At 44.7% G+C, this 27633-nt stretch overlaps 1 protein-coding gene across 1 annotated transcript; it reads right to left on the reverse strand.

The window, feature by feature from the left end:
- Positions 1-778: 778 nt before the first annotated feature.
- VDAC1 (voltage dependent anion channel 1) lies at positions 779-26892 on the reverse strand. Its single transcript, XM_082211687.1, has 9 exons — positions 26703-26892; positions 14564-14633; positions 13443-13492; positions 13134-13286; positions 12985-13037; positions 7626-7853; positions 6891-7041; positions 2482-2539; positions 779-1786 (listed from the first exon to the last, which is right to left on the reverse strand). Exons 1-9 carry the CDS (start codon positions 26802-26804, stop codon positions 1695-1697), a joined length of 957 nt encoding a protein of 318 aa, XP_082067813.1. The 5' UTR covers positions 26805-26892; the 3' UTR covers positions 779-1694.
- Between the last annotated feature and the right edge of the window lie 741 nt (positions 26893-27633).

The raw sequence follows: 27633 nt of genomic DNA on the forward strand, positions 1-27633 counted from the left end.
AGAACAGGAACACTGTAATAAAGCGTAGGATCAAGAACCAATGACAGACATCTGTCAAGGTTATTCATTTGCTGATAAGGCTATAAACAAACTCCAAGGAATGTACTTTTTTCCATCATGTGCATTGCTTGTGATGAAAGCAACTATAATCGTAGTGCAGGGGAAAGGGTAGATCTCTCAAACAGATGTGCAGTCCAATATGCATCTCTTGTGTCATCCAGGCTCTCGTTCCTTCCATTCCTCCATCTTCCACAATGCCTACCCCATACCAAAGGTTCCTCAAGACACAGACCTACATTTTTTGTGTATATTAACTCCATGTACACTGGGGGAGATATTGGCATGCTTTGGGGAATCCCAAGGTTTGCAGAATTCTTTTAAACAACTTAACAAGGAAAAAATGCACACACACCCCCCCAAAAAAACCAAAAACCTGAATCCAAATGAGGGTGGATTATCCCATGAAATGTTGAGGGTCAAACTGGAAAAGAAACCATGGAAACAGTGGGGAGTCATGAAGTGTCCTAGAGGAGAATATGACTGGTTAGCATACCTGTTAGAAAGTGACTGCAACATCGGTGGGTCTCATTTGTTTCCATAATAACCAAAAGCTTTCATACTGAGGACTTTACTGGGATATTCACACATCTGTTTGTTCTGTCTTACAACAGATGGGGGGGAAACACCTATAGGTTGTCAAGAGAAATGCAGCCATTGCATTTTGTAAGAACACAGATGGGGATGCTAAACCGTTTAGGAAAACAGACACAATTAGAGATGAAGTTTCAATGTTTTATTCAAGTTGGGTTTGCTTGTTTGTTTCATTTTAAGTGGTGTCCAGTACAGCATTTTGGGGTCTAATGCCACACAAAAAAAGATGGAAGACTGAAGATGTAACCATTAAACTGCTAAAAAGAGAGAGAAGAAGAAGAAGTGATAGAAACAAAGTCCATCTTGTTTAATGCAATGTCACTAGGAGATTACAGTTACAAAAGACTTCCCTGCTTATGGCTCTGTCGTACAAGCTTTTCCATAATGAGTGCAAGGGAAAGAACCACAACACGGGGTGTGATTTTTAAGTGGTGTTGGCTGAGTCACATCAAACTTTCTACACGCCAAAGTTATACGAAGTGAACACTCTAACGCACTCCAAGGACAAGCTGTTGGTGTAGGAAGAGAGCTGAAGGTGTAGGAGGGAGAACTAAGTAAGACTTAAACGTGTGTGATGCATCTGCCTGAGCAGCCCCTTATCAGACAAATTTGAACACTCCATCACAGAATGAAAGCCTGCTAATTCAAGTGACAGGAAAAGGAGCTTCCTGAGCACTTGGGTGGATTGGCATTCTCATAGCATGAATTCCAAATGTTTCAACCATTTCAGGAACCGTTATCTTAAGAAAAAGGTTCAAGACAAGAATCAGGCCTTCATATTAAGAGCTGGTAAGGATGGCGTTCTAATAAGCAACATTCCCCCAAAGGTCTGGAACTGGGAAGAAAAAATCCTCACCGGCCTTCTCTGAAAACACACACTTTGAAGCTTAACCTTCTTTAACCAGGTTCAACATGACTGACACATGGCAATAATTGCATCCCAGACATAAAACATTGAAAAGTACACTAAATTCGGAAGGTAGCTATGCTGTATAGTATTTCAGAATTAATCACCAGAAATAACGGTGGTACAATTCCTTCTTTCATGCTTCAAATTCCAGTCCTAGACCTAGTTTGTGGCCACCTGCGTTGACATTCTTCCCATCCAACAACGCTGACAATGTCAATTTAATACCTGCATAGCAAAACAGGGAGAGAGAAGATATGAGCATTCATACTTAGGAACATAAGGGCAATGCATACAATCTGACAGCGATTTCTGGCCGGACACAGTTTCCGACTGCCGTGTTCTGGCTATGTCTGGGAAATTCTGGACATATAGGAAGCCTATCTGAGAGATGTATGAGAACTAGACATACAATGGATATAAAGGGTTAATTAATACTTTCCTGATATAGGACAGTGGTTCTATAACTTCCATACAACTACCAAAACACCTCACTAAGCTATTTGCTCGCCATTCCTTGTGATGTCAGCATTAGCAACACTGTCCTTTGACTCACCCTCTTTTAGTATTTTAGATTTGACCCAAGCAAATGACAATAAAGCATGATCAATTATCCATAATTCTTACATAGACTGATCAGTTTCTTCTGTCAATTTAGATTTAATGTTTTTGGCGATTTATCTGAGGAAGTACAGGAAAAAATATAAAAACCAGATGGAGTGGCATTCAGTTGCCAGTTGCCTTCACAAGAATTCAAATTTAGATAAAAATAAAGCCTGAAAGAATTGATCACTAGGGTTGAAGAATAATCAGGCTTTCCACACAGCACAAGCATACAACAAAATCACTCATGTCATTTTCTACCATAACCATTTGGACAGAAAAGGTCAGCAGAATCGAATACAATTCTATTCCATACGTACCTGGCTTCAGAGTCTGAGTATATCCTAAACCAATCAGACTGGAATTATTCACTTTAGCCTGAAAAACAAAAGTGAAGATATCGTTCAAAGTTCTTGTTGCAGATCATAAAAAGAATTGTGGAAAACAGAAATGACAGTTTATTTGCTCAGGGGAAGAAAATTGGGAATTCGGAAAGCATGTGGATGTTTATTTGAAAATGCAGATCTTGTTGAGTTCAATAGGTCTCCCCCCGCCCTGCCCATCCCCATCAGCTAAATTTGCAAAAGACTACTCATGTATTTCCTAACAAACTCTTTACTTTTGCTGAACAAAAGTTTTCTCCAGGTGATCAGTACAATATTGTGGCTTGCAGCTCAAATGGCACAAGTAGAATGAACTTAGGATGTCGGCTTACTGCCAGTGTAAAAGGAAAGCAAACTGAAACTTATACCCCACCCATTTATAAATTTGAACCTAAGGCCAAGCATGATGTTTTGCTGCCAGGAATCATTTTAAAAGCTCTCTGCAAGTCATCCCGTTGCCAGTCAGCCTCTATACTGCAGCCAAAACACGAAGGCTGGCCTTGAACGGGAGAGCCCTCGCTTTCCACTCTCCAGAATAGCTACTGCAGGTGCCTCATGCATTATTCCAACCAAGGAAATAATTAATGAAAGGGGTCGTCAACTTCTACCACAGCTCTGATTGCCTATTGGATCCTGCTTTTCACCCTGCCCTCGTGCCTCTACTGCCCTTTCCCATTGCCCTCCCCAGTGGGGCCATGTCAAGCACCTGTTCACAAGTGGAACGAGCAGGATAGAGCCACAGCCACCATAGTAAAGACCAGTGTTTTAAAGCATCAGTGCCACTGAGGCTACATGAGGGGCTATAATAATGATGATGATGATGATAATTATTATTTATACCCCAACCATCTGGCTGGGTTTCCCCAGCCACTCTGGGTGGTTTCCAACAGAATATTAAAAACACAATAAAACATCCCCAGGAAGGAAAATGTTGAGGTTTTTTTCAGGTGCAGAGATTTAAAATAAAAATTAAAAAATGTTATTACTCAGATGTGTTTGTAGGGCAATGAGTTTTACCCAATTAAATTTTACATGGAGTAGTGGGCTTATGTTAGCCATGTCTATTCATTTCAACGGGGCTACTCAGAGTAGAACTAACATTGGACACAACCCTATAAGTCAGGCATGGGGGACCTTTGGCCCTGTAAATAAATAAATGTTTGTTTGTTTGTTTGTTTGTTTGTTTGTTTGTTTGTTTCCTGCCCATCTGGCTGGCTTTCCCCAGCCACTCTGGGCAGCTTCCAACAAAAGATTAAAAATACATTAAAACAGGACTTCCGGGGTTGGCGCGATCTGGGAATGGCGGATTCCCTCCGAGCTCCGGAGGGAATCGGCTCAGCGGGGGACGGGTCTTTGCCGTGCCGGCGACACGGGGACCCTTAAAACCGCAGGCACGAAAGCCTGCGGACTGAAGACTCGGTGGGTGCCTTAAGCGCCCCCCCTGATTCGCAAAGAGCCTTTTTAAAGGCTGCGGAGGGGATACGGGGGGTGGCGTGGCACCGAGAGTCCATCGCTACCTCTGCTGAGCGAAGCCGCGAGCCATGACCGGAGAGCGCTGACTTCCTTCCTTGAAATTCGGCTGAGAAAAAGAACCCGTGAGTTAATTGAATTTGGATTCTAAGAATTTTACCTATTGAATTTGAGACGATCGGGGGATGTGTTAAAAGGAAGTCCGCACCCCCCCCTTGCAGACGATCCAGAGCAACGATAAAAGAACCAAGCTGGAGTGCCTACCCTGTAAAGGGTGAGTTTAAAAAGACAGTAACTTCCAAGATTTCGAAAAGGAATCTCTTTTTGAGCAGGAGAGAGGAGTGTTGGAAGGGGTATATTTCTGTTGTAAGCAACCCCCCCTCCCGGGCTCGGGAGTGTCCTACTTTGGAGCTGGTATAAGAAGAGCAGAGTTTGACAGCTGTCAAAGCTGTCAAATGGACTGTTAATAGTAGAAAAATTGCTACTTAAGACCCCTCTGGATTAAAAGGAGTTATAATTGAACTAAAATTGTTGGAAACAAAGAATCAATAATAAGACAGAGGACTGTTGGAGAAAAGAACACTAAGTAACCAGATTCCCTCTAGGGGGAAATCTGTGGAATTACAATGGCTGTGGATGGAAAGATACTGGGAGAAATCGAAAGGATGTTTTATTTGGTTGGAATCTTACAGGAACAGACTACGGCTATGAGTGAACAATTGATGACCTTGAATCCTGAAACAAGTAGTTCTGTTCAATGTAATGAGAACCTGGCTGAGAAAGAATCCACAGCTGAGCCGGAAATGATAACCAAAGAAGAGGAGAAGACAAAACAAGAAAGAGAAGAATTGAAATGGGAAAATATTGTCCAGAAGCTGACATCTGTGGAATATAAACAAGGAGACTATTGGACTGAACCTACTACAAATCTACGAAAGATCCAGAAGATGAAAGTGGAGGCCCTGGGAATTTATGAAATTAAGGAATTTAAAATAAAGAAATATAATTGGGGCCTCCACATAGACTCTGACTTTGATTATGTTCAAAATTCATGCCTTGTGGAAATTCCTCAGCAGTTGCTTGCAAATATGGGAAGAGATTTTGGACTGATTGTGAAAGAACTCTTTCGAGACGTGAAGACCGACATAAAGGATTGCCAACTAGGCCAGCGGAGAGGGACTGAAAGAGATTTGAGAGCCTCGGACGTAAGGAATCCGGGCTAATAATTGCTATTTTGGACATGTTTTCGGAAGGGACACAAACCGGGGAAGGGAGGGAGGGAAGAATCTAGTTTTAACAACACTTAAGACTATGGGATTTAGCTAACAAGATTATTAATTAAGACAAAATGGGAAATCGTTGGAAGGGAATTGAGGTCCAACTTAGAATAAATTTAATTTTGCTTTTTTCTTATATATATATATATATAAAGGACTAATATTAAGATGGATAAGGAAATACCAATTTGCTGATACAAATTTGGGAATAGGGATGTAAGGGAGGGGGTGGGGGGGAAGTCAATGACCAGGGTTAGAAAATAAGTTTTTTTTTTGGAAACTATATATGTTTGTTGTTTTACTTTTCTGTTTGTTTGTTTTTATGTTTTTTGTGTTTTTGTTTTTGTCTTTGTCTATATAAAATGTGAAAACCCAATAAAAATTTTATGAAAAAAAAATAAAATACATTAAAACATCAGTCATTAAAAACTCCCCTAAACAGGACTGCCTTCAGATGTCCTCTAAACGTCAGGTAGTTGTTTATTTCTTTGACATCTGACGTCTGATGGGAGGGCGTTCCACAGGGTGGGAGCCATCACCGAGAAGGCCCTCTCCTCCTCCTTGCCCAGTGGCAGACTTTGGGCTTTCAAATATCAGCAGCGCCCTGCGTGACACCAAAATTCAGCGCCCCCCTTGCTTTCCATTCTAAGTCATTGTTGCGGCACCCTCTCAGCTTGGCGCCCAGTGCAGGCGAACGAGTCACACTCCCCTAAATCCGCCTCAGAACTCGAGTCGTCAGATGGAAGAGAGAATGAGTCAGCCGCAGGTGCAGCAGCTCATGCAGTACTGCCAGTTCAAAACACACATAAGTTAGGTTTGTTAAACCTTTTTGGCTCATTCTCCCTTCTACTCTTTAGCCAGTAGTTTCATGAGTCAAAGGAAACGATGAGGAGATTGTCTGCGCAACTGCCATAGCACAGCACTGAGTGAAGCTGCATACACATCTCTGCCCAGCAGCAGCGAGAAGGCATGTGGTAGTGATAGTTACTCACTATGAGCAACTAGGCAAAGTGCTAGATCTACAAAGCTGTATTGCTCAGATACAATCTGTTTTCTTGCTTCTTATTGATGTGTCCATGTTGTTAACACCCAATGTATCTGAATACAGCTAAATAACTAGGGGAAATAAATTAAGAAAGGTGACGTTACAGGGAAAGCAAATGGAAACAAAAAAGAATTTGTATTTATGAGAGGTGCTGAGGTGCAAGTGTCTCTTTTCTCTCAGGGCCGCTTTCCTTGCCTGGACTTCGCTTGATACGTGAAGCAAGAGGAAGCAGTGATTACCAGGTGAGGTCGGTGACCCAGCAGATGGGTTGCTGTTGCTCTCCAGGAGGGGAGGCGAAGGCAGCAGGAAGGTCTGTGCAGTGGCAGAAGTGCAGGACTGGCTCTGCTGATGCTTTTGCACTGCACCAACCTCCCCACCACCTTGCCCTATGCAGGAAGCAACAGAAACACACCTGCTGGGAAGCTGGCATAGCTGTTCCACCCCACCTGCTGAGCTGCTTCTGTTAAATGGTCTTGGAGTCCCAGGAGAATTAAGCAGTCAGCTTCTGTAACAGAATAAATCTCAATGAAAAGGAGTGTCCACATGTTACTCACAGAGAAAGATGCATCTGGGTCAATTTGATATTTGGCAGCTATTCCAAAGCGGGTGTTGCTATTTCCAGCTGTCCAAGCAAGATTGACAGCGGTTTCCAACTTATTATTCACCTTCTGATAAATGGAACCTCCAAATTCTGTGCCATCATTCCTGTAAGAACATTTTTCATACTTTATTGTACAGTAATTTGTGGGAAGAGTGCAAGCCTAGGCATGGTTATGTTTATGATTTGCTGCTGAACTGTTCTAATGGTTGGATGCTGGGCTTTTACTCTTTTTTAATGTTTATATTGTTTGGCTTTTCATCATTTGTATACTGCTGTGAGATCCTACAGGATGAAGGGCAATCTAAATTACAATCTATATATGGTGCTTAAAAAAACACATGAAGGAAATATATTAACAACATCCTTTCACATTTTTTATTTCTTCAATAAACTAGTGTGAACTTAAGTCTGTCATCCATTCCAAATCATTTCTGAACCCAGGTCTCCAAATCCTTCATCTGGGTTTTGGAGATTTGGATTTAGAAATGATCTGGAAGGTCCTATATAATTGAATAAATATAAATTTGGATAAGTGAAAATACAATCTCCCTCCTACCAAAACACTTAGTGATGTTTAAAGCATCCAAGTTATTCATAAAGAAACAGTACCACCTTCCTTTTCACCAACTTGACAGGCTCTTTTTTTTCTTACAATACTTTCCCAGTATGCAGTCTTCCCAGTACTTACACATTGGTGTGAAGCTGAAATTCGTCGGTCTTGTAACCAACAGCAAAATTGCTCTGAGTTATTCTGGACTTAGCAGTCTCAAAAGTCATTTGGTAACCAGCCAGCCAACCTTCGTAGCCAAAGACAAAGGCACCACGTATTGAAGGACCAGCGATGTCAAAATCCATGTCACAGCCCAAGTTGATATGTTCCCGCTTATATCCAGACTTGACTTTAGCATTCTTCTTCCTAAAAGGAAAACCATGCTTTACATTATTCATTTTCAATCACGCATTATAAAGCTATTTTCCCCTCACTGCTATGTACCAGTCCCATGCATTCTCCACAGTTGGAGGCAGAAATGTTTCTGAATATCAGTTGCTGGAAACTACAGGAGGGAAGTGCTCTTGCGCTCAGATCCTGCATGTGGTTTTTCCAGAGGCATTTTGGTTGGCCACTTTGAGAACAGAACACTGAACTAGATGAGTCATTGACGTGATCCAGCAGGCTTCTCTTATGTTCTTGCCACCACCAGAAACCTTTAGCGGTAGCATGGAGACTGCCAACACAAATTAACCTCTTTCTTTGTATGCTGAGCCGCTTGACAAGCTATAGTCACCATGCATAAGCTATCTTAAGATGCTACCTCATCATGCACCTGGTGGCTGAAACAAGTAGGCCAATTTTTTGAGCCTCTCCATTATTAGAGCTTTTAAAGCAAAAAATGGATGGCCACCCATCATGGAAACTACAGCAACAAATTTATTACATCAGCAGGGGACTGAACTAGATGGTTTTGAGGTCCCAATTCTATGATTCTAACCAGCAATCAGTCTTGTTTTGAGCTGTTGAAATAGGCACTACAATATTACAATACAGGGGACTAATGATCAATGCAGTAGGTTAGGAAAATTATTTGGAACATTATCTGAAGATATTGACTCAAAACTGATGGTTGGCAAACATTTTACTTGCAATGCCTTTATCACCAGGCACCCTTCCACATGCTGGTTAAATTAAGGACCTACTTTTTTACCTGCTATTAATCAACCGCATTATTTCCTCTCAATTCCTTCAGCCTTATTTTAACCTGGATATTTACACCGAAGCCAAATGGAACACTGAGATGATCCAAGACCGAAACCCCAGGTATAACAGCTCGTGGTTCGACGTGACATGCACCCAGTGGCGTAGCGTGGGGGGTGCAAGGGGGGCAGGCCGCACCGGGCGCAACATCTGGGGGGGGCGCGCTCGCTGCCTCCGGAGTCGCCGAAGAGCCTCGGGCGCAGGCTGTAGCAGAGCCGCATGTCTCGCGGCGCCCGGCTGAAGGCGCCCGGCAGGCAGCGGCTCTCAGCGCTCGCCACGGAGGACGCGCCAGGCAGCCCCTCCTCACAGCCCCGCCTCCGCCGCAGCTGCTGCAGCTGCTGGGCCATGTTGCATTTTCCTCGCCTCTCTGCCCCCCTCCTCCTCCGGGCAAGCGGCGTCGTTTGGGCAGCAGCGCCAGCGGCAACTCGCAGGTTAGGGGGTGGGGGGCACAAATTACGTGCCTTGCCCCGGGTTAGGGGGTGCAAATTACTTGCGTTGCCCTGGGTGCTGACAACTCACGCTACGCCGCTGCATGCACCCCAGGAGGTGACTGCTACATTAATCGGCAGACATATCCCTCTTTCACATTTCATTTCAAGCTTGGAAAAGAAGCAAACCTCAGAGCCACCTCAAGAGATCACAGTTCAAGGTTCACTGAAGGCAGGCGCTATCAGTAACGCACACAAGTCCTTGTCAAGCAACACTTTCAATACTTCATTTATATAAATGGTGTCACTTAACCACATAATTACCGTATTTTTCGCCCTATAGGACGCACTTTTTCCCCTCCAAAAATGAAGGGGAAATGTGTGTGCGTCCTATGGGGCGAATGCAGGCTTTTGCTGAAGCTTGGAGAGCGAGAGGCATCAGTGTGCACCGACCCCTCTCGCTCTCCAGGCTTCAGGAAGCTATCCGCAAGCCTTGGGAGCCCGGCGGGAGTTCCCACCGGGCTTGCAAGGCTTGCGGGCAACAGCCTGTTCTGGGGGCTGGGGTCGGGGAAGCTCGGACTTCCCCCACCCCCAGCCCCGCAAGCAAGCTCCAGGAGCGATGGCAAGGTTGCGCAACCTCGCCATCGCTCCCGGACCCCCAGCCCCGAGGCTAAAAACGAAGCCAGGACAGCTAGCGGGATCCATCCCGCTCGCTGTCATGGCTTCTTTGCTCTTTGGGGCTCAGGGGGGGAAATATTTTTTTCCACTTTATTCCCCCCCCAAAAAAAAAAGTGCGCCCTATGGGCCAGTGCGCCCTGTAGGGCGAAAAATACGGTAATTCAAGGGATGCTGGCATGCCTCCATTTTCCCTGGGGTTAATTGAAAGGACATGCGTATCTGACATTTGTGACTCCTGAACAGTGCAGTGTGGGTTTTTAAAGGAGCTTTATATGGGCAGGAACCTGCCCAATATTAGGCTAGTATATTTGTCCATCTAACCCAGAACTCATTAGACTGACTGGCAGTGGCTCATCAGAGTCTCAGGTAGCACTTTCCCATTACCTGTTATCTGATCTAGCTGGAGTTTGTTATGCATGCAAGGAACATAGGAAACTGCCCTATACTCAGATCCTTAGGCCAGTGTTTCTCAGCCTGTGGGTCCCCAGATGTTGTTGGACTACAACTCCTATCATTCCTAGCCAGCATGACCAGTGGTCAGGGATGATGGGAGTTGTAGTCCAACAACATCTGGGGACCCACAGGTTGAGAACTGCTGCCTTAGGCCATTAGGTTGGTGCTGGGCATTCATCTGGGTCCTTCTGCATGTGAAGCACAGGCTGTACCTCTGAACTATACCCCCTCCCTAAAGGATGCTTGTGTGGCACTGATGGAGAAAGGGACAGTCATGAACAGTCTCAACTAGCATCTCAGGAAAGCTGCCACCTTCCTTCTCTTCCCATCCGCCCTGCGGTCTTGCTTGGAAGCCACTGGGGAAACTTCCTTAGCCATTCCCCAGCTTTCTTTGCCAGGCATGTCACACACCCTCTCTTTCAACTCCCAAACTCCATCAAGGGACCCAGCTATAAAAGGAGAGCAGGGTCTTTCCCCACTGAAGCCAGTGGCTATGCTGGGGTGTTATCCCAACATGCAGGAAGCCAGCCTCCTCTGTGCAGCTTTCCTTAGCACCTCTGCAGAAATCAGGGACAGGTTATCCCATCCCAATGTGAAAGATGGATTGGGGGGGTCTCTTTTGTGTTAGCAAATCACTCCTCTGTTGCTGATATATGACTGGTAAGTCACATGTCTGTGTTTACTTTCCTGAGCTGGGAAAGTCTGAGGATGGAAGTTACATCTTATCTCTTGTTATGTAGTGCTGTTGCACTATGTTTTTTCTCTCTGTATCTGCTGCTGAAGAAGAGAGCAGACACCATTATGATTTGTCCTGTAAATATTGCAAAATAAATCTAAGAATGCTCACAATTATGCTTCCAGTCATCACTGCAGAATCTGCTGATTAATAGCGTGCACAGGATCATCCGACCTGTGTCGTTGAGTGCTCCGGGATGAAGACTGATGTCCATCCCGGGGGAGCGCAACACCGGACAACGCCCGGAGAGGCTTGTCTCATATCGGGGGCAGTGGGGGCCCCCAAGGCATGTTATGGACACTTTGACCTCATATTGAGCTTCAGAGGCGCTCCAAGTACCAGGTCAGGGGAGAGGTGTGGCTGGTGGTGACATTTTGATTGGTTATGAAGGTCAGTCAAAGTCTGCAAACACCTGCACCAAGGGAATGACAGGACTGAGGTTCATCGCTCCCTTGTGTGGTTTCTGCTGTGCCACCAATGAGGCAGCAGGAAGGTATCCAGCCAAGACAGAATGGAGGACTCCTAGTGGAAAGGATTACCTGTCGCTGGAGTCCAGTCCACACAAGCATTCCTCTCAATACCCACTCACTTGGAAAGGGGATTTATGGCTCTGTGTCTTACCTGCCTTTAAAATGTAGCCCTCCTCACTCTGCTATCAGTAATTCAGCTGTTTTGAAAATGCAACTTCTGAAACTGGGTTGCGAAGGGCCACACATAATGTAACACTAAACACACAACATGCTGTGGCAACTTTTGTCCTTTCACTGCTAATGGCAAGTACAGGGCAAGTTTTCATCAGGACTGTGATGTCGGAGTGGGGAGGCGATTCTTTTCTTTGCCACTGTGGTTCTGATGAAAATCAATGTTCCCTGTGTCTTGGGTGAATAGCAGCTCTGCAGAGAGGAATTTTATTTAGCACAATGGTGGAGGAGGAAGGAGTGAAACCACTCCTTTCCTATATTCCGCAGTCCCCAAAGCGAATCACACACACCCCAATTTGAAACAATAAAATATGCAACAACCAAGAGGTGCATTTAACACCATGTCTAAATTGGGTCTTAAAACGGCTAATTCCCAAATGGACATTTTAAAATCACACCAGTAATTAAAAGGATCTATTTAATTTAATAATTTTAGTAGATCTCTGATTTAGAGCTTCATGTCAATGCTAAGGTGGATGCCACATTAACCCCTGGTGCTTTTAGCAAAGGTGCTCTGTCATTTTACATTTTTCATTCCCATCCAGGTAAGCACTGCTAGTAAAACCTGAGTTTGTAATGATGCTGCAAAGCCAAATCTGGAGGCTATGGAGCAGATACTCAGTAATCATTCTGAGACTGAACATCCACAACTCAGGAAAGGGACACCATACCTAATGAATGCAGCCCTGATTACTAGAAATGCAATGCGCTACTTTTAGCTGTGCAACATTCTGACATCAAGAGCATTTAGAAAGGATGATAAAAATGAAGACGCGCACACACACAAATATTAAGTACGTATAATCTCCCAGCTGCTTAATCCTCCTGGCCCACATAACATGCAGGAAACAACCACAGCATCAAAACCTTTCATCCAACCAAAGGCATCTAGCGTTACAGCCTGCAAGAAGGGAGACCAGAAATCCAGCTGGGGCAGGGGAAGAAGAGGCGTCCCAAATAGCACAACTTAGTGGTAAAGAGTGAGACAGTTATTGTTAAGTAGCACTAAATAGACCTTGCACTACAGGCTGTTGGAAGATGTATTTTGCATTTATAAGACCCACACGTGCATCTTAGGCCAAAATTAGCAGCAGTTATGACTACTGGCTCAAGTGATTAACTATTTTAAATAGCACCACACTTAAGTTTGCAAAAAAACCTTCATGAAAAGAGGAGAGATGATCGCACACAAAGGATAATCACTAATGCAGCCCAGATTGGAAAGATAAAGCAAATTAAGCAGGCAACTAGCAACAACAAAAAGGTTATTCTACTGGATGAATGTACCCACTCCTTACCCAGTGTTAGGAGAGAATGAGGAGTCAAAGGTCAGCTTCAGTCCATGTGCAAGCTGAACAGAAAAAGAAATTCACCAATTGCATTTATAGTTTGAAAAGATGAGTGCTTAAAGAGTTGAAAAACTGCCATCTTTCAATGTAACACTCACCTGATCTTCTAAAGTTATCTCTGTGCCTAGTGTGTTGTCTGTGTTCCACTTCTCTGTGAATGTCAAGCCATATTCTGTCCACCTGTACTTGGTTTCCAAACTTCCAGAAACTTTGGTTGTTTCTGTATTTGCTGAACCTGAGCTTGTAAATTCCTAAGGACAAAATGCAGGGTGAAAAACTGTTTTTCACAAAGTCACCTTACAAAGTTAGAAAAATATACAGGCCCCTGTCCAAGTAGACAGGTGGCTTTATTAGAAGGGTCAATTAAAATGACATGAAAAAATCATGTTTGGTCTTTCTCTACTCACCAGTCCATTTTCAGATTTTGTTTTCAAATCCAACTTTATTAAGCCAAATCCTAAGAAAATATAAGTAAGCCAGAATGATGTCAGTAACCATCTGGGGCAGAGGCAAGCAGAGATTCTGATTGAACTTTCATAAAATGTAAGTCTTCTGTGCAGGAAGAAAAACATTTAAGAAGCTACACTAATTTCTGCAGCTTGCAGAAAGTTGGGATATGATTATATTCACATAATATATTATCTAGCCACAGGACAATCAGCATAAACATGATAAACTTTTGCTGCTGCTCTTGCAAGAAGTAAAATGAGCAGCATTTTTATATATTTCAGTTGATTGGTGTGTTTTCAGTTGTATCTGTTTTAATTTGTGTTATGAGGCAGTACTGGAAGAAAGATAGGATATAAATGAAATGAATAATGGGGAAACACATGATGAGATCCATGATTCCATGAGATATTTAACAGAACACAAACAGTTTTCTTCAAAGGATCAGAAGGCAAATTGCTGAAATAAATACTCCCAAGTAAAGGCCCAAATGCACAACACCATCTTTAGTATACAAATTCAAAGGTAGCTAGGACTTGGCCCAAATTTACTCCCTTCCACAGGTTGCAGAGTAAAGTGACAAGACTGATTACTCAGGCTGACAGCAGCTGGATAAAACTGTTAATTCAGTCTGGTCAAAAAAGGGACAAGTCTCCCCTTGTCTTTGCCACTGAAAAACAATTTAAAAATACACAATTGCCAACAGTGCCTCCAGATATACAGTTAGATGGGCTTAGATAGGCTTTTACAAAGTGGAGCTACATCCGAGAACTATTCTTTGCATCCCTCTGCTGCAGTTTACACCTTGAAGGACATGAGCTATACTCATAAATACATCTGGACAGAGAAGTCCTGTGCATCTTTAGTCAGAAGGTTTACTAAGTGAGCTAAATGATGCCCAGAAGCCAGTGCATACTGGGAAAGACCTATTCTTAGGGCACAGTTTGATCTATGTATATTGACTGTGATCTATAACACACACAACTGGCCAGAAACTGCAATTATAGTTGTGTGAAATCCTAGAAATCAACAACTCAGATAACCAGTGAAACACCACCCATTTCCTTGTGGCAATATTTACCATATCCCTTGGTGAAGATGTCTCGAGCAGATTTTCCTAGGTCAGCATAAGCAGGGGGAACAGCCATTTTCTGCCAAAAAAAGAGAAAATACACTTGAGTTATGGTTTTGTGGAGAATCCAAACACCACGGTGCTTTGGTCATTCCAGAGGTCCAGCCACCAAGTAACCAAAAAGCGGACCAATTAAAGCCTTTTTCATGTTACATCACCGAGATGCCCTCTCACTGGTCGCTATAAAAAAAAACCCCACAATCAAGAACAGAGGTGAGTTTGCCGTGACCTTTATTTGTAATGCTGAATCACCTAAAAAAATATATTGAAGAAAATCCAGACAAGAAGAAAAATCCTGGGGCTTTAATTTACCTCTTGATCCTTAACAACATGAACAGATCACAATGATCTGGGCTGCCAGGTGCATGTGAAACATGTCACTCTGAATCTGCTGAGTTAACAACATCTTCTCTCCTCCCCCACCCCCGATATAGAGCTCACTATTTATGTTTTCCCTTCTTCTAAATCTTTCCACAAAGGTGGGAGATAGTATCATTTAAGCATTTTTATTCTCTTTTCCAGCTAGCCTTGAAGCCCAAAGCATCCATCAGAAACAGATGACAAAATCAAACAAAGTCATCAAAGCTATGCAATATTAGGATCTGGATCCAGCACCTTGTTAAATGTCAATACATAAAAGTTATTCTAAAAACAATCATTCTTTAGGAACAGGATCCATTTCATAGCAATCAAGTCTATAACCACATGAGGTTAACAAAGCTTATAATTGAGCTCAATGAAATGACATTTTAAAGCATCTTCTCCTTCAAGGCCAGTATGTTACACATAAGTAGACTTGCCTTGCAATAACTTGCAATAACAGACCCAACTCATGAGCCCTTAAATCTTTTACTCTTCACCCAGATGAATATGCACCATGCCTTATGGCTTATCTGACTCATTACACATGGTGCAGGATTGTTTATTGTAGAAACTGAAGATTCCACCCTCATTTCTTAAATGGATTAGAAGATCCATTAGTATACTACTAGCTGCACACCATAGGTTAGAAGCTTTATACAAAATAATTTATTTTGCCAGTAAGCAATAGGCATTGAGGATCTATTTCATATTTCACAGACAGAATGATTTACCATAATTCCGCTAAAAAGTAGAACGCAAAGTAAGGATATGCTGAACACCAAATGGTGTGTGTCCCTAAACCTTTTTGGAGCAAGCACCACTAAGTTATTGCTTATTTTGGCTCCAGACCAGAAGCAATTTGCTTTTACAAGAGAACTACCAGAGCACATATGTCAGATAGGTATTTTAGCAGTTATTCACAGCCTGAAGCGCTAAGTGCAACAAGCTGTTGCATGCCAAAGTTGGATACTACTCTTAAGAGAAGTCAAGAGTCTCAAGAGTCTCTCTTCTGGCTCAAATTGAACTGCTACATCAAGCAAACCGAGAAAACAAGCTACAAAGAATCTTTCTGACCTAGTGACATAGTCAGCATTCTTGAGGATACACTGATTGAGAGATACAAACCCCAGGTGATACTAACTTAACTATTCTGTGACCGTCTCCAGGGTGCTCCAAGCCTGCCACTCAACTCAGTAAGCTTAAAATGGATGCTCCTCGACTAATCAGATCTTTATCAAAATGGAAGACCCGAAGGCCAAGAATCATATTCTCAGCAGCATAACTAGCCGCTCATGTGCCTGGTGCGGCGCGTGCATCCTGCAGCCGGGGGCAGGGCAAGCCGCCCATAGGGACAGGGGGGTGCTACGTGGAGCCTCTCCGCCACCTCCCCTTCAGTTGTAGGGCAGCTGAGGGACAGGCGGAGGGCAGACACAAGCCCCAAGCAGCTGTTTGAGGCAGTGCAGAGCCTGCAGGCGCCCAAGCCACCACGTCACTCCCAGGCAAGACGCGTGGCTTGGGCACGCTGCAGGCCCCGCAATAAGTGCCGGCCCATGCGGTGTGGCGCCCAGTGCCAGCCACATTTTGTTACGTTTGTTGACTGAACTGAAAGGTTCGTGAGCCGACTTCCGGGGTTGGCGCGATCTGGGAATGGTGGATTCCCTCCGAGCTCCGGAGGGAATCGGCTCAGCGGGGGACGGGTCTTTGCCGTGCCGGCGACACGGGGACCCTTAAAACCGCAGGCGCGGAAGCCTGCGGACTGAAGACTCGGTGGGTGCCTTAAGCGCCCCCCTGATTCGCAAAGAGCCTTTTTAAAGGCTGCGGAGGGGATACGGGGGGTAGCGTGGCACCGAGAGTCCATCGCTACCTCTGCTGAGCGAAGCCGCGAGCCATGACCGGAGAGCGCTGACTTCCTTCCTTGAAATTCGGCTGAGAAGAAGAACCCGTGAGTTAATTGAATTTGGACTTTAAGAATTTTACCTATTGAATTTGAGACGATCGGGGGATGTGTTAAAAGGAAGTCCGCACCCCCCCCTTGCAGACGATCCAGAGCAACGATAAAAGAACTAAGCTGGAGTGCCTACCCTGTAAAGGGTGAGTTTTAAAAAGACAGTAACTTCCAAGATTTGGAAAAGAATTTTTTGAGCAGGAGAGAGGAGTGTTGGAAGGGGTATATTTCTGTTGTAAACAACCCCCCCTCCCGGGCCCGGGAGTGTCCTATTTTGGAGCTTGTATAAGAAGTGCAGAGTTTGACAGCTGTCAAAGCTGTCAAACGGACTGTTAATAGTAGAAAAATTGCTACTTAAGACCCCTCTGGATTAAAAGGAGTTACAATTGAACTAAAATTGTTGGAAACAAAGAAACAATAATAAGACAGAGGACTGTTGGAGAAAAGAACACTAAGTAACCAGATTCCCTCTAGGGGGAAATCTGTGGAATTACAATGGCTGTGGATGGAAAGATACTGGGAGAAATCGAAAGGATGTTTTATTTGGTAGGAATCTTACAGGAACAGACTACGGCTATGAGTGAACAATTGATGACCTTGAATTCTGAAACAAGTAGTTCTGTTGAATGTAATGAGAACCTGGCTGAGAAAGAATCCACAGCTGAGCCGGAAATGATAACCAAAGAAGAGGAGAAGACAAAACAAGAAAGAGAAGAACTGAAATGGGAAAACATTGTCCAGAAGCTGACATCTGTGGAATATAAACAAGGAGACTATTGGACTGAACCTACTATAAATCTACGAAAGATCCAGAAGATGAAAGTGGAGGCCCTGGGAATCTATGAAATCAAGGAATTTAAAATAAAGAAATATAATTGGGGCCTCCACATAGACTCTGACTTTGATTATGTTCGAAATTTATGCCTTGTGGAAATTCCTCAGCAGCTGCTTGCAAATATGGGAAGAGATTTTGGACTGACTGTGAAAGAACTCTTTCGAGACGTGAAGACCGACATAAAGGATTGCCAACTAGGCCGGCGGAGAGGGACTGAAAGAGACTTGAGAGCCTCGGACGTGAGGAACCCGGGCTAAGAACTGTTATTTTGGACATGTTTTCGGAAGGGACGCAAACCGGGGAAGGGAGGGAGGGAAGAATCTAGTTTTAACAACACTTAAGACCATGGGATTTAGCTAACAAGATTATTACTTAAGACAAAATGGGAAATCGATGGAAGGGAACGGAGGTCCAACTTAGAAAAAATTTAATTTTGCTTCTTTTTATATAAAGGACTAATATTAAGATGGATAAGGAAATGCCAATTTGCTGATATAAATTTGGGAATAGGGATGCAAGGGAGGGGGTGGGGGGAAGTCAATGACCAGGGTTAGAAAATAACTTTTTGGGAAACTATATATGTTTGTTGTTTTATTTTTCTGTTTGTTCGCTTTTGTGTCTTTTGTGTTTTTGTCTATATAAAATGTGAAAATCCAATAAAAAATTTTATAAAAAAAAAAATGAAAGGTTCGTGAGCCCCATTTTTTAAAAAAAAAAACTCACCTTTTGTCATTTTGTCACATCCCTTCACTGATGACACCCGGGGCGGCCCACACCCTTCCTTCCTCCGCCACTGCATATACTCCAGAGGTCCCCAAACTAAGGCCCGTGGGACTCGTTTATCTGGCCCGCAGCAACCCCAACTGCCCGCTGCCGCCACCCACTGTTACCGGCGCAGCGCTGCACGGCTGCCCACTTCCAGGTTGGAGGAGCACCAGAAATAGCTTGTGCACAAGTGCAAGCATTATTTCCGCATGCGCAAGCATTATTTCCGGTGCACATCCGGGTCAGAGGAGGCCCATGCACACAAGCTATTTCTGGTGCTCCTCCGACCCAGAAGTGCGCCAGAAATAGCATGTGCGCACGCGTATGGGCACGCGCTCCCCCGCCCTCCGGCCCGCCATGCGGTCAGCGCTGGAGACACCAGCCCAAGGCGCGGTAAGTTTGCTGACCCCTGATATACTCAATAAGTGTCACTGTGAAAGGCTAAAAGAGAGCCATGAAATGTTAACAGGTCTCAAAAGCAGTTGACCTGAATGTGAGCACTAGGTCAGAAAAGGGACCTCTCAGGATTCGACAGGTGTCTGGAGTGACTATATCTGCATGCATCTTTCCATGCGGCAAGCACTGTCTCTGCTCCAAAACCAGAAAATTCCTCTCAGAGGAGCTTGTCTTCATAGGCCTCCTTCTCCAGTGCTGTACCTGTCCACTGCTATACTAGTGTGAGCTGAAGGAAACAATACCTGGAACAGCTCCTTTACATCCTTAATGATGTTTTCGTGGTGCTCAGGTGTGACAACTATCAGTCAGGACAACTTCTATTTCAACTGGCTACAAATCCATTCTAAAACTCCAGCAGGTAGCACTGAAGAAAGCCACGTCACCAGGATCAGCTCTGGGGGTTTTCAAGAAAGCCACCACAGCACGGGAAACGTCAGCGATGGCTGTGTGATGGATCATGACATGCCGGCTTAATGCAGCAGTCTAAACTATGCCTATGAAGCAGTGGGAAGTGTCTAAATCCCATCTTATGCAATTACTGAAATTAAGGAATATTAAAAGATAATCCTGTATCTAATGAGAATTGAGTTCTAAGCAACTATTAACTTCACAGGGGATCAGGTGTCTGAAACAGACAATATCACAGCGTTTTTTCTGTGGTTAACCCCCATTAAGATATGAATCATCAAGGGGAGGAAAAGTTACTTGCTTCCTCTGTGCAAGAGCTGATCAGTCATTTTAGGTCTGCGGTAGCTCAAAGACAACTGTCAGCCTCCACAAGTTGAAAGTTCAATGAGCTTAATGAGTGGGGCTGCGGGGTCTTAACAGGGCAGCCTGTAAATGCCCCTGTATATCAGTTCTGGGATCTCAGAATGTGAACTCCGAGTGGGTCATAAGTGAAACTGCATGTCAGTGTCTGATCCCAGCCTTGAAGATGATAAAGCTATCACATGACTCAATCCCTGTTCAAGGATATCACCAAGACTGAAATAGCAGGGACAAAATGCAAGTCAGTGTTAAGCGCTCCTGACTTAGCAACACTAAACTCTGGCATCTGTTGTCCCACCTCATGATTCTGCAATTTATAGGATTATTACATTTTTAAAATATGTTGTGGAAGCAAAGTCAGGTAGCAAGTCAGGTAGCAAGCTTTAGATGCTAATTGTTTTAGGAAACACCAACTGGCAGGAATAGGTTGGAGTTCCTTCATACTCGGGCTAAGAAACCGCCCTCTAAAAGAAAAGTAAGTTTGTTCTTATATCACTGATGATATAATAACAATAACAATAATTTATTATTCACACTCCACCCATCTGGCTGGGCTTCCCCAGTCACTCTGGGTGGCCTCCAACAAAATATTAAAAATACAATAAAACATCAAACATTAAAAACTTCCATAAACAGGGATGCCTTCAGACATCTTCTAAAAGACAGGTAGTTGTTTATTGATATCTGATGGGAGGGTGTTCCACAGGGTGGGCACCACAACCGAGAAGGCCCTCTGCCTGGTTCCCTGTAACTTGGCTTCTCGCAATGAGGGAACCACCAGAAGGCCCTCAGTGCTGGACCTCAGTGTCCAGGCTGAACGATGGGGGTGGAGACGCTCCTTCAGGTATACTGGACCGAGGCTGTTTAGGGCTTTAAAGGTCAGCACCAACAAAACGGCATAAGAACTTTCACTTAAAATAAATACAAGTCTGCATAGCCACAAAGGGATGACAAGTTGAAATTGTTCTGGACCCTTGGGCATGGAACAATTCATTTTTTAAACCAAAAGGAATGATTTGCTGTCTTAAAAAAAAACAAAAAACCTCTTCATATCTTATTTTAAGGGCACAAGAAAAGCCCTGCAGGATCAGGCCAAGTCCAGCATCCTGTTCTCACAGTGCACAACCAGATGCCCACTGGAAGCCCAGAATCAGGCCCTGAGTGGAACAGCATTCTCCCAACTTGTGATTCCCAGCAACCAGCATTTGAAGGCATAGTGCCTCTGACTAAGCGGGGAGAGAGATGCAGTAGCAGCACTAAGGCCTGTTCTGCATTTGTAAGAACTCATTTGTTCAGTGTGGCAGCACCGTCCCATTGGAACTCCCTGCCTATTGAGACCAAGCTTAGAAAGTTAAGATCATTTTAAGGTGTTTTAGTATTTTAACTTTTGTATATTTTAAAGTATAGTTGCAAATTTCTCTTGATTTAACTGTTTTATCTTTCATAAGCAGCTGTGAAAACCAATGTACATTAGGCAGTCTTAGTTCCAGCTTTGGTCAACCTCTGCCTTGGCACCCATCTCCATGCCACTTTCTGCTGATCCATCTCTCTTGCCCTTAGTTAGTGCCTCTTCTGCAGCTGGTACAGAAGCTGTGGAGCCTGCTTCTGTACCAGCTACAGCATGGGTAGGCAAACGAAGGCCCAGGGGCCAGATCAGGCCCAATCGCCTTCTAAATCCAGCCTGCGGACAGTCTGGAAATCAGCGTGTTTTTACATGAGTAGAATGTGTCCTTTTATTTAAAATGCATCTCTGGGTTATTTGTAGGGCATAGGAATTCGTTCATTATTATTTTTTAAAAAAATATGGTCCAGCCCCCCACAAGGTCTGAAGGACAGTGGACCGGCCCCCTGCTGAACAAGTTTGCTGACCCCCTCACTGCTGCCTGAGCCCCAGATCGCTTGCCGCCACCACACACCCCAAGCAGGCAGGAGGAATGGACTTTAGACCCCCATCAAAAGAGTTAAAGAGTAACAAGTAATGTATCATTTTCACAGAATCTGGAGACGGTGGCAGAATCCTAAGGTACCAGCAGCTACAGAATGTCAGGGCTGATCTTGACACAGTGTTTTGTACTAAGGCAATCCATCCCAATAAGAGGAGCTTTGTACAAAGAAGTTTTCAGGTTTGGTCTTAATCACATAATATTGTGTTTTCCTCCAAGTAATTCAGCTTTCCTTGCTGCATTTGGTCACCTCCTTGCTGCTGGTTAGCAGTAACCTCCCCAAACAAGATGTAGCACACAGTGCTAGAAACTCAGATATATAAGCCAGGTGCCAAATGGCTTCTTAAACCAAGATTGCCGTAGCCAAAACAGAATGTCTAGTTGCTATTTTGGGATAAGACAGCTCTAAAGTCTTATTTTTCAAATGATGGACTGACTGTGATTGAGTCCCAGTTAAACATCTGGCTAGTTCAGATGTCAACCTTGAGCAAGGTTAAGAGCTTTGAGAACTTAAATAAGAAAACTGACTTAACCCAGGGACAGTCACATATAAGAGGGCCATTACAACCTTTTTTTCCTTAATGGTGACTGCTGCTGCTCAGGCTGCACAGAGAAAGCCATTTGATTCCAGAAAGTCATTCCAATTGTGCAGATAAAATATACCGTAACTGATAGGATTCTACAGGATGGGGTATTAGTGTGTGAAAACAGTCCATCTTCACTTGGTTGCAAGTGGTCAAAAGCCAGCTGGGAAATGTGGCTGGTGCCTGACCAATTTCAAACACTGGTAGCATGCCTTGCCACAAAGCTACTGTAAGCAAAGAATTTCTACATACTTTGAATCCTACCTTATTCTCCCTGACTTACTGTGTGAACAGGTCAGAAAGCAATCAAACCTAAGCCCTTCAGCCCACAGAACATGAATGATATCAGCCTCAGTAAGATTTACACATTCATATTACTAAATACAAAGGTGATTCAAGAGACTAATATTTGTTCTGACTTCCTGCTCCACGGTCAAACCTCCATAAAATTCCAGCTCTAACCCACATGCAGACTTCACAGTCATACTGACTGAAGTGACATTTTGCATGGGACTTGACCTGACCACACAGAAGTGGTAGGAAAATGCCTTGCTACTCATTTGCTGATAATATTTTTACATAAGAACGTAAGAGCCTGCTTGGTCAGGCCAAGGGTCATCTAGTCTTGCATTCTGTTCTCACAGTGGCCAACCACATGCTTATGGGAAACCAACAAGCAGGATTCAAGCATAAGCACACGCTCCCCTCCTGTGGCTCCAGGCAACTGGTTTTTAGAAGCATTTCTGTCTCCAGCCACTGGGGCAGAGCATAGCTGTGATGGCTAGCAGCCATGTTAGTGACTCTCAAACTAGATACATAACCAGCTGAGGAAGAATTCCTACATCTGCTAACTTGGTCCACATACTCCAGTGGTGCCCAGGCAATTATTCACACTGTATGAGGTTCTGTTCAGTCACCTGTAAATGTTTCCTATTTCAGAGGAATTTCTCCCAACTATTATAGGCTGGAATCCATACCTTTTACATAGGGAATGTCTAAAGCACAGAGATGTGGCCACCACAGAAGTCAGAGCCAAACGTATCAGACTGCAGAAGTGGAAAGTCGCCAAGTCTCATGATGAAAGACCTCTTAGATCTTGCAGCTCACAAGCAATAATACATTATATTAAAAGAAGGGTGGAATATACATTTCAAAATACCCCACATAATTTCTTGGAATCTTGCAGACTGAAAAGACAGATTTTGCTCCCTCTGCACCACCAATGCTGATTTGTTTTATCTCTCTCTCTCTCTTAATCTTTTTTCCATTGTAAAAAAATGATTACCAGAATAGTCAAATCAATATATGTAGCAACTGTAAATTGTGCCTTATTTAAGTCACAGACCTTGACACATCAATGACATGAAAGGCATGGGGCAGGGAGAAAAATGGGACATTGGAGATTTAATGCTAACTGTCCATTATCACTAACTACATTGATGGGAATAGGGGAGGGGGGGTTCTTTCACTGTATCTTTTTAAAACATTTCAATAAACAACAAACAAAATGGACCAAATTTCTTCTCTATATATCAAGCCACTATCCCTCTCATGTGTCTATATAAACACACACAACCCATTCCTAACAGCGCTAGCTTTATCTTATCTCCACTGTCACCTAGGTCATGTCTATCTCATCTTTGCTACACTCAGTCAATATCTGACTTCTACCAATCCTTGCTTTTTGCATCTAATGTTCCCTGGTGAGAAACAGTTTGCACTCAGCTCCTGCTTTCCATAGGTGGTAAAAGGATAGTGAGTGCACAGTTCTCTGGCTCTGTGTTTTTATGTTGTGCATTTGAGGATTTTCTTTTCCTTCTCTCCAGTGATATCCATCCTGCAATCTTGATGTACCTTTCATATACTCATTATCAAGATCTGAATGCAGCATTGTGAGCACTCAGTTCTGACTCCACCCCCTAGCTGGACGAAGATACGGGAGGAGAACAGGAATGACAGATGTGCCCGAGTGTATCATTTCCGCAAGAAGCTCAGGTTTGGAAGGAAAACACCTTCTTCTTTTGTGTTTTAAGAATTAGATTTTGTTCTTACTTTGCCTCGATGTGTCTTTTTAAATGTGTTGCTTTGTTTCTGCCACAGGCTTTATGAAAACTGCTGGGAAGCCTTTTAACAGGGCGTCTTGGAGAAGATTTTACCAATGCGGCCCACACATGAACAGTTCTATTGAAATAATTGTATTAAAAGGAAAGCACATCACTAGTGTATGGCTTGCTAAAAGAGCAGAGGCATATGCAAATAGAGCAACCGAAAAACAATAGCCTCAGTGTAACTTCCCACTGAGATCAGTATCTGCTAAATATAATATGTGAATGGCTACATGAGCCTGTTTTGCTCCTTGGACACTTGTCTGGAAGTGTACTGGCAGCCAGAATATTTACATATGACAGTGTACATGCACCTGTACTGGCAGCCAGAATATTTACATATGACAGTGTACATGCTTCTTTCATACAGTAGCCTTCAGTCCCTTGGATTTCCAGTCAGTCAACTTGAACCAGTTGAGGATATTTGACTTCTGCACATGTTATCACCTGCCAAATCAGGAACCTGTGGACATATGTCTCATATGTATCTGAAAGTGGATGCTATCTCTCTGTATTGCTTTTGACAAAGAATCTGTTTGCAACCCCGCTAAACAAAATAACAAAAAAATAGCAGGAGTAAAATGATGAAATTATTTTTCCTGCCATTTTCATAGGGGAATCAAGTTGGAACAGAAGCACACATGTGCAGAAAGGATGAGGGAGTAGCAACACTGTCCAATGAACACTGTAGCCACTGGTGTGAATGAAATTTAGCATGTCATGGCAAAAAAAAAAAAATCACAGTTCCATACTGAAGTGTGAAAGAAACATTAGTCTCACATGTACTTTTAAAAGCATGTTTAGAATTGGATGTCATGTGTCAGTTTTGCTCAATACCAAAGCACATTTTCAAAATACACATTTATGTTTTATCCCCATACCTTTGGTTGTCAATGGCTTTGAATTTGTGCTAGTAGTTAATATTGTGTTTAATTCTATTACAAACAAAAAGGATTGTGACAGTATACATGGAAAATTAGAAATATCCCACATATAATTAACTGTCTATTTGCTAGATATATGTAATGTAATAGGCACTGTAGAATTCTATCTACTTAGCCACTATATTGGCCTTATGAATGGCACTAGGCTTCTGCCTAGGGCAACAAATACAATCTGCATCCAGCCATAATGGTTGCAAAAATCAGCTGCAAAAACAGGTCACGTTCAGATAGCCCTTTTGAAACACATCAAAATCAATCTGAGAATGAAGGCATTTCCCATTGCAGACAGTGGAATTTGATGTAGCCATGCTCTTGAATATTGAAAAAACCCTTGCTATTTATTTTTAAAATGACATTCCTTTAGAATTATCTACATCCATTTGAAGACATTCAAATACACCCAGCCCTTTGGGCAAAACCTCATGACTCCATGTTCTCCGCCCACTGAACTTTTGCCTTCATCCAGCAGATATAAGAACAAGCAAGGGCATTAGGGGCATTTAGAGGTCAAGGGGAAGATCCTGAAAAGAGGATAAGATGAAGAAAGCAGCACCCACTAACAGGTAACCAGAAAAGGCTACGACACTGTTACCTGTGCGCTGCATCTAGACCTTGCCAAACCCACGTTAGCGTGCCTGTGGCCTACCCCGGGGTTACACCACCTGGCCTCGCTACTCCTTGGGTATGCGCTGCCCAGGAGCGCAAGGAGCATTCAGCTCGAGGCCTTTCCAGCCAGGAAGAAGAGCACATGGAGTCGGCGCGAAGCACGCTTCGCGCATAGAGGTCACCTACAGCTCGGTGCTGCTGAGCGCGGGGAGAAGGGAAGGGGAGCGGCAGTCTCCCCTCGTCCCCGTCTTCCAGGAGCCTCCGGCGGGGATGGGCTGGCACACAGATGGCGCTGGCTTGGAAGAAGAGGTGTCCAAGGGCCAGCCGGGCACGTCCGGGAGGGAAGGATGGGGAGACGGGAAGAGCTTTGATGGGAAGCAGATGCGCACGAGGGAGGCCCGCGAGAGGGCTTGTGACGCCCGCGGCGGCGAAGCGAGGCGGCCTCGTCCAGGGCTTTCCGGGGCCTGCGGCGGCGCGCCGACCAGCCAGCCTTCGCGGCCTTGAAATAGAAAGGGCAAGGCGCCAGGGGTCGCGCTGGAGGGCAAGGCGATTTCTCCTCGCCATCCTCGCGACGGCCCCAGGCCTGCCGTGGCGCAAAGCCTTCTCCTTCCCCCAGCATCCCTCTCTCCGGCTGCGGCGGGCAGGGGAGCAGTAGCCGCGCCAAGGCCGCCGGCGCCGGCTCGCCTTCCCTCCCGATCCCTGCGGCGGCCCGGAGAGAGGCTGTAAGCAGCCCCGGCGCCGCCAGTAGCGGCCGATCTGGCTCGCCCGCCTTACCGTGTCTTTGCCGTGGCCGCAGCAAGGCTTCTGGGGAGCGGCGGGAGGGGCGGCGGCGGCGGCGTGGAACGGGGCGGATCTTGCAGGCGCCGAGGCCAGCATCGCGGGAGAGCCACGGGCAGCAGGCAGGCAGACAGGCAGGCAGACGGACCCTCCCTGCCGAGCAGAGGGACGTGACTGCGCCGCCGTCGGACGCTGGCCGGCCGCGGATAGGCTGAGCGCCGGGGACGGGAGGGGGGATGGCAGAAGAAGCGGGGCTGGGCTTTCCGGGCGAAGGGAGCGGCTCGGCCAATGAGCCAAGGGCGGCGTCTCTCGCGTCTTAAGCCGCACGGTGGTTGCCAAGCGCCACACTGGAGGCGGCGCCCGCGGAGTCGCCGGATCGTTCAGGTTTAGCGCATCGCCTTTTCTGCCCCGAGACAGGGTGGCGAGGAGATGGTGTTAAATGCCTCGTCTCCAAATGAAATCGGTGGCCCTCGCTTCCAAGCGGAGCTCCCGCTTAGGAATGGCCGTCTTTATTAGTATTTATCCCTCGCTTTGCACACACAAGTCTCCAAGCGAATAGAACACTCGAAACAGCTAGAAATCGGTTAAAAGCCAGAGAGCAGAGATCGCTACACCAGATCATCCGTGAGGATCGTTCGCACGTAGGCAGCGGAAGGCTGGTGTTAATTCCGGATATGCTAAAATGCATGGCAAGAATGCCCGGTGGGGGAGCTGTCCAAAAACGTAAGCAGCATCTGCTGAATCAGGCCAGTGAAGCCTCTAGACCAGGGGTCAGCAAGGTTTACCTCGCCTGGGCCTGTTCACTCCAGTGGAGACCCCTACGTGGGCCGGATCGCCTGTGTGTGAGCGCGCTCAATTTCCAGCATCTGCATTTGTACAGACGCAATTTCCAGCATCTGTGTCTGCGCACATGCGTTTTTCAGCGTCT

This window comes from Podarcis vaucheri (genome assembly GCF_965113315.1).
Source record: "Podarcis vaucheri genome assembly, chromosome: 2".
NCBI lineage: Eukaryota > Metazoa > Chordata > Lepidosauria > Squamata > Lacertidae > Podarcis > Podarcis vaucheri.